At 40.3% G+C, this 8,195-nt stretch overlaps 1 protein-coding gene across 6 annotated transcripts in view; it reads left to right on the top strand.

The window, feature by feature from the left end:
* Mast2 (microtubule associated serine/threonine kinase 2) overlaps positions 1-8,195 on the top strand; it is a 161,096-nt gene that overhangs the window by 122,962 nt on the left and 29,939 nt on the right. For 4 of the 6 annotated variants that reach the window (XM_055618483.1, XM_055618480.1, XM_055618479.1 and 1 more), the window contains exons 6-7: positions 1,900-1,975; positions 5,694-5,714. In XM_055618483.1, the coding sequence (XP_055474458.1) occupies positions 1,900-1,975; positions 5,694-5,714 (97 nt within the window). The remainder of the gene's footprint in view (positions 1-1,899; positions 1,976-5,693; positions 5,715-8,195) is intronic. The other 2 variants (XM_055618482.1, XM_055618481.1) reach the window with 1 other exon arrangement.

Here is an 8,195-nt window from a genome sequence, read left to right as displayed (position 1 = left end):
GTGTTGTTTAAGTTGTCTGTATACTTACTGATCTTGTTTCCATTTGTTAGTTTACTGATCAATATGGACTAATAGGTATTTGACTTTTAGTTTGAATCTTACTTATTTATTTAAATTGTTACAGCTTTGGTTGTCGATCACTTGATCTTGTTCTCCTGTGTTATGTCCCGTCAGCGCTGTTTTGTTTGTTTTTGCTTTGTGGTTGGTTGTGACTTCCTTGCCGTCTAACATTATGAAATGTTCCCTGCTCATCTTTGTTTATTATATCAGTCTTAGAGTCAGTTATTTCTTCAAGACGCTTGAATTCTTTTTGGACGGGAGGGTAGTATAAGAAACCAGGACTTGAGTAACAGCTTTGCTGTTGGAAAATGCCATCTTTCTCTTAGGCACCCATAGCTGACAGTTCAAATACAGTTTTATTATGTACACTAACTGGTGTATATACACATCTGTAAATAGTTGTAAGCAAACATCTGTATCCGTCTAAAACATGAGTACATCCTGATGTTTCTAACTCTAATCCACTATTGCATGGATCATTACTGTTTCTTTTCTTGCTGATCGGTATGTAGATTTATATTTCAACCATGAGAAATCTAGCTCCTACCATCTGCCATCTATATATTTAATTACTCATTTACAGCATACATACGGCGATGCCAGAATTTTTAACCTGAACCCTGTAGGAAACAACTTTGTCAACTTGAATTCAGAATGTCCGTTTGTTTGTTTGTTTATTTATTTATTTATTTATTTTCCACATGCATTGATATTTTGCCTGTTACGTCTGTGTGAGGGTGTAGGATCCTGTAGAACTGGACTCATAGACTGCTATGATCTACCATGTGGGTTTTGGGAATTGAACCCCAGGTTCTCTGGAAGAGCAGTCAGTGCTCTTAACTTCTGAGCCATCTCTCCAGCCCCTATAGACTCTGTTTCTAAAGTTTCATATGTCACCCGTTTTTCCTTCACTCCTTTAATGACATTGCTTCATGCATTTGTAATGGGGTTAGATTCCTCTTGTCAGTCTGCATTATTTCTTGGGATCTTCTGACATAATGCATAATTTGTTCAAAATTTGCATATCTTACCTGGCTAAGTAGTAACTCAATAGTCCCAGCTACTTGGAAGGCCAGGGCAGGAGAATCACTGAAACTCAAAAGTGTTAGGCCACCTTAAGGCAGCTTAGTAAGACACATACACACTTCATTTCAAAAATCAAAATTTCAGGTTATGTATGACTCCCAGGCTGAGGCAGAAGGACTGAGAGTTCAGCCTGGACTTCTGTCTTGAAATACCAGTGACTAGCATAAATGAAAGTATAATATTTGTTCAGAGGTTCTGAATTTTTTAGTTACAAAGTTTACAGGGATACATATTGAGAAAATGGTAGTTGAGGAGGTTGACCATGCCTTATAGACCTTCGAGTTTGGAGCACAAGGCATTTCACAGTATCCTGAATTCCTACCAAAGAATTTCTGTTTGCCCTTAAAGTGTGCACTTCTGTTTAGTTTTTTGGATGTAGTGTGCAAAGATGCATGTACAAGTAACTTTTAGATTAGACATTCTGTTGTCTTTAAGAAAATCTTTATGTCTTTGAAATATTGTAACTTGATCTGTTCCTGGGAGGCCAGGAAGAATGTAAATCACAGCTAGAATGCATGTCAAAGAGATACAAGTTGGCACAGGCACCTTGAGAGCAAGAGAGAAAAATCTCTTTGCTGTCAAACTTTTATAAAGAGTCATAAATTGATAGCTGGCCTGAGAAAATAGTGAAATATACTAGATTAATACTGGAAAAAAGGTTTTCTATTAGAAAGTGATACCAGCTCCACCCATCCTCATCCCTCGTTCCCAAAGCAAACCTCAAAAGGATTTCTTTTCCTTTCTCCATCACAGGTAATAGTCCCTTGGACAGCCCCCGGAATTTCTCTCCGAATGCTCCTGCTCACTTTTCCTTTGTTCCTGCCCGTAGGTAAGTTGTTTGAGACTCTCCTCTGTGACTGACTGGCATATGTGTGCTTTTGTTGTTACTGTTTTCTTTCCCTGGCTCTCCTAGAAGCCACTCTGTAGACCGTGCTGGCCTTGAACTCAGAGGGCTGAGTACTGGGGTTTAAGGCATGAACCACTGCCACCTGGCTGCTCTGTGTGCTTGCTAGATGGCAGAGTGCTCCTTCAAGTCAGCTCCTCCGTGTGAATTGGGTTGCCTTGGACTACCAGCCATCAAAACTTATTTCTTTTTTGTCCTCTTCCAGATTGTAACTATCTTGTTCAAGTTTTCCTTTCTAAGTGACTGTGTATTTGCAGCTGAACAGACATAGAAGTATATTCATTTTTTATACTCTTAAACATAAGACATTGGTGCCTAAGAATATATTCCACAACACTGTACCTTAATAGAGAGTTATCCTCAGGTGATAGAAGAGAAACAGCCTAGCATTCCTTCTCAGCTTTCTTTTGAATTTTTTATTCTTCTTGGTTTTTTTTTTTTTTAAAAACAGGGTATCACTATGTGGCCCTGGCTGCCCTAGAACTTACTATGTAGACTATACAGGTTGCCCTTTTCACAGAGGTCCACCTTGTCTCTGCCTCCCAAATGCTAGGATTATAAATCTCAGCTTTGAGTTGGGGTTCCAAGTGTGGGTACAGAAAGACTGTAGAGCTTGGAAGGATTTGCAAGTCCCATTTCTCTCCTGTCAGAAAGTGATACAGTGTTGTTTGTGGCCTCTCCTAGCAGCCCTGACAACTCCACACATGGCTAGAGCACATTAAGTGTCTCCTGGAGAAGTCCATGCTGACAGTCTCTTCAAATCTTTTGCCAAGGCTCTCTGTGCACTGTGGCTTTTTTTCAGAACTTTAGAACTCTCTTTTAGCCAAAGCTAAAGTTTGTCTCAATGTAGGGAGGTTATTTGCTTGTTGCTTAGTTTGGAGGTGTTGTTGTTAGAGTTGTCTTTAGTCTGAAGTGGAAAAGCCCATTTAAAATAAATAATAAGGCTCCAATTTGTAACTGTTAATGGCTAGAGAGTATAATAATACATCTTGGAGTTAGAGCAGTTATAATAGTAAGACTACTTTCACTGGGCAGCAGTGCTGCACGCCTTTAATCCTACCACTTGGGAAGCAGAGGCAGTCGAATCTCTATGAGTTTGAGGCTAGCCATGACTACAGCTCAAGTTCCATGACAGCCAGGACTATACAGAGAAACCCTGTGTGTGTGAGTGTCAGGGGGAGGGAGGGGTAAGCTTGTTGCTGGTTGAGGGGACTGCTTTCTTAAAGTTGTAGCAGAGGACTGGAGCTCATTTGACAGAGGACTTTTCTAACATGCACAAAATACCACATAAACAAGGTATAATGATTCACACCTGTAATCCCAATACATGGAAAGTGGGGGCAGAAGAAAATAAGTTGAAGGTCATCCTCAGCTACATAGTGAAAATAAAATAATAAAAACAAAAAATAAAGCAGAAGGTTGGAGAGTTGGCTCACTGGTTAAGAGCACTTGTTGCAAAAGACCTGGTTTCGATTCCCAGCACCTACAGAGAGGCTCACCACCTCCTCAAGCACCTGGTGTACAGACACACAGGAAGGCAAAACACTTATACACATAAAATAATAAAGATAAATCAATTTTTTTTAATTTTTAAAAACAGAAATAAAGCAGAAATGAGATTGATGGGACTAGCACTTATGTTGTAGTAAAAGATAAAAAGTGTTGGGTTATATAATGTTGATTGTCATTTGCTCTCTGATTATTGTGTTATTCAACCTGCTGTCACAAATAATAAGACCCAGACACCCGTTAGATTTTATTGCCATATTTACCTTGGGCCAGGCAGATATTTCTACCTACGTTAGCTCAGTGATCTCACCATCCATCTCCCAGCTCCTGTCCAGTGCCATCGCCTTAATCATCTTTTTCAGGTTACTGTCCATCTACAATCTTATAAATACTTGCTTAATTTTTGGTGTGTGTGTTTTTTTTTTTTTTTTTTTTGTTGTTGTTGTTGTTGTTGTTATTTTCCATCCACGACATTCTTTGAGTTCTTTTTCCTGGATCGAGTGGTTTCTTCTCCATGTTAACCTGCGGTGGCATTCTCCTTCCTTCTCTCTACCTGTCCACCTCTTTCCCATGATTCCCCTGCCCTCAAAAGCCCAGGAACCTTAACCATGCCTATCCCATTCTGCCCTGCCCAGGTACAGGCCATTTAATCAACCAAACAGGTATAATGTCTTAGGCAGGTTACACAACAAGGATAGGTTTATCCAGGCAGTAACCAGATCTTGAGGGCCAGTAGTTAGCATAACAGTGAAGTATCAGAACAACTCCCAACACACTAGTCACATTTCAACCAGGAAGGAATGATGTCTAAAACAAACAGGTGAAGAGGGGCTTGATGTCTAACTTTGGTGCTTCTCCTCATTTAGTGGTTGCCTCACTCAAAAAAAAAAAATCTCATATGGATTTATTCTGTGAACTCACATGTCTCATAACTTCCATCTGGTTAATCAAGGGCTGTGTGTGAACTTAGCATCAGATTAAGTATAAGCTGGGACAACAGGACCTGTTAGCAGAGTCACATAGGTGACATTGGGTCATTCCTATTCAGTCAATAAATACTTACTGAGAACAAACCTTGGCCAGGCTCTTAGGGCGCTCAGTTATTCCATGGTAGCATAGTGGCCATACACTTAGCTCTTTTGAAACTTCAGTCTTACCAGACAGTTTATGTACTTGTCCTGGTACAAGGAAATTGTGCCCTTAGACCTCATTCGTGTCATTCGTATCTCATCCTAAATGTTATCTCCTTAGAAAGAGACCTTTTTAACCACACAGTCTGAACGTTCTCTATCAGGTCATCCCATTTTCATCTTTAGTACTTTCCAGTATGTGATACTTTCTTGCTTTCTATCATGCTTGAGTTCAAATCGAATCATCTTTTAATTAGAGATTCCTTAAATGTGATGGAAACTGATGCCTGGTAAATAATAAGCCCTTATTGCTTATTGGTCCAATGAGTGGTTTGTGTAAGAAAATAAGTGAATAAGCAAAGGCTTACATAGTCATAAACTGGAGGCTGGAGGCTCAGCTCAGTGAAGGGCCTGGTTCCATCCTCAACTTTGAAAAAAAAAAAAAGGGAAGACAAAATCATAAAGTAATAAATACCTTAAAGGTGCTGTATGAAAGAAAAGAAAAGGAACAGGGTTTCCACTGGGCGTATACATCCAGCTCATCCGAAGGCTAAGAAGTAGCTGCTGCATTGGGCATGAGGACAAAGGCATAGAGACTGTTCTAAGCAGAGGGAACGACAGGTGCTGTTGATACCCTTGTAACTGCTTCATTTAGACTTGAAATAGGGGCTTTGAAACCTGGTATTAACCAGTGTAACCTAAACATGTCTGGGCTAGGGAGTGTGACCTTTGAGCTATAGTCATGGAATGTGAGCCCCTAGGCTATCCTTTTTCAGAACATATATGAAAAGTTGCCAGGTGTGTAAAATAAGGATCCCTTCAGGATCAGATTTGTTTTCATATCACAGAAAAGACAGGATAGACCATCTGTGATACAATTCCACTTCAAACTGCCACACATTCTTGAAGAAAAGGTTTGTCTCTGCTAAGCTATACATAATACTGGGTGTTGAATTGCTCACACTGTTTCCCTTTGGTTCTCGTAACATGTCTTTTCACTACAGCCATGGCCACAGAGCAGACAGGTAATAAAATGGGTATGATGGGGAGATGGACTGCTCTGCATGGTCAGTCAGTGTATCTTGTGATTTTTGTGTTTGGTAGGAGAACTGGTTGTGATGATTTCTTTTCTGAATGTGGTTGTGAAAATTGAGCCTTTCTATAAAGAAGCCATATAAGATCCCAGTGCTCCCTGTTGGAACTGAGATTCAGAGCTCATGTGTTGGAGGCAGTATTTGCTTATCTGCTGAATAATTTCTAAACTTTCAATCTATGCTCACATATTTCCTCAGTCTCTCAGTGAGATGACCAGAGGAAACAGACACCCAGAGGTTATATTTCATACTGACTTTGGTCCCCGCCCTTCAGTCTATCCAGAGGAGCCGTTGTCTTGCAAGTGGTGTCCTTTTTCATCTAAAGCAGTGGTTCTCAGCCTTCTCAACGCTGCCACCCTTTAATACAGTTCCTCATGGTGTGGTGGCCCCAACCAAACAATTATTCTCATTGCTACTTCGTAACTGTAATTTTTGCTGCTATTATGAATCGTAATGTAAATGCCTGTGGTTTCCAATGGTCTTAGGTATGGCCCCTGTGAAAGGCTCATTCTACCCCAAAAGGGGTTGCAACCCACCGGTTGAGAACCACTGATCTAAAGGATTGAAAATCACCTGTAAAATAAAGAAAGAAAGAAATAAAAATTGACGAGGGCATAGGAAATCCATCCCTGAGTTATACTTGACTAATCTTTGCCCGGCTCTTTTCCTGTACTTGAATGGCTTTCTTATAGATCAAAGAAGAAAGAACATCATGTTTTAGCACCCTGCTGAACATTGTTTGCCCCAGAGTCTGAGTTCCAGCAGAGTTCTAACTTACCTGAGCTGCTGTCTTAAGTAGCATGAAGCTGCATGTGGCATGGACCCTCTCACTTTTTTCCTTTACAGATCATGGTTGAAAATCTAAATAATGTTGAGGAAGAAAATTTGAAAATGAAAAGTCCTGCCAAGAATTCTTTCTGTTTTCCTCTTTTTTTTTTTTTAATCTATTCCCAGCTGTAACTAAGATCTTGAACAAATAGGCAAATCTATCAAATTGTCATTGGAGCTTAACTTCCAAAGAATCCTACATTGTTGATGTTTTAAGATTCTGTGAGTCGGGCCTGGAGATGTGGCTTAATGGTTAATAGCGCTGGCTGCCCTTTCAGAAGAACAGGATTCACTTCCCAGCACCCATATGGCTGTTCTCAACCTCAGTAATTCCAGTCCCTGGGAAGCTGAAGCCCTTTTCTGGCCTTCATGGGCACGGCACACATATCGTGCACAGACACACATGCAGGCAAAACACCTACACACATAAAAGTAAATTAAAAACTAAAAAGTATTTAGTGAATAATAGCAAAGATGTTTTTATTCAACTTCAGTTTGAGAAGGATATGTCACCAAGCTCCAAAGACAGAATACTTAGCCGGGCATGGCAGCACATGCCTTTAATCTCAGCACTTTGGGAAGCAGAAGCAGGTGAATCTGAAGCCAGCCTGGTCTACAAAGTCAGTCCAGGACAGCCAAGGCTACACAGAAAAACACTGTCTCAATGAACAAAAAAGAATACTTTAGGACCAGCAAGATGGCTCAGCAGCTTATGCTCATTGCTGCCAAACCTGACAACAGGAGTTTAATCTCTGGAACCCACGTGGTAGAAGAGAACCAACTCCCAAAAGTCTTTTTTTTTTTTTTTTTTTTTTAATTTTCATATATACACCCCTTCTAAAAAATCTTTGGTCTTCCCTAGACCAGTGTGTTGACAGTTAGAAAGAAGTAGACAGTGAATATCAGTCAATAGCAAATAATAATAACAGACTCCCTAGGTTTCATTAGGACCTATAAGCTGTCTTCAACATTTGCCAAAGAACAGCGATAACCTAGTGAAAGAGTAGAGAAGTGAGTGTTGGATGTTTATAACTTTGGGGGAGGCTTCCTGCTATTTTCAAAAGTATTCCCCTAAAGCTCTCAACACTGGGTTTTTTGCTTTACTGTCATAGAAGAAGGTTTCTGAGCTGAAGCTTGTCTGGGTGGTGGGATGTGGCATGAAGTATTTTTATGTTCACGTTTATTTATCGGGTGTATTGTACACACACATGCATGCCACGGAGCACAAATTTAGGTCAGAGAACAGTCCATAGGCCTTAGTTATCTCCTTCTATCCGGAGTCCCTGGAATCAAACTCAGCTCATCAAGCTTGGTGACAAGCACCAAGCTGGTTGGTGAGTCATCTCACCAACCCATGTAACATATGTTCCCTTTCAAAAAATTGTTGTTGTTGAGACAAGTTCTCACTTTATAACCCAGGTTAACCTGGAACTTATTTTTGTAGACCAGGCTGCCCTCTAACTCACAGAGAGATCATCCTTCCTCTGCCGCCCTAGTGCTAACATTAAAATGTGCACCACCATGCCCAGCTGCATGCATGTATGTATGTATGTATGTATGTATGTATGTATGTATGTATGTATG

This window comes from Psammomys obesus, unplaced genomic scaffold, assembly GCF_907164565.1.
Source record: "Psammomys obesus unplaced genomic scaffold, mPsaObe1.curated_primary_1811, whole genome shotgun sequence".
NCBI lineage: Eukaryota > Metazoa > Chordata > Mammalia > Rodentia > Muridae > Psammomys > Psammomys obesus.
Note: the sequence above shows the minus strand (reverse complement) of the source record. Positions and strands in the feature narration are given on the sequence as shown.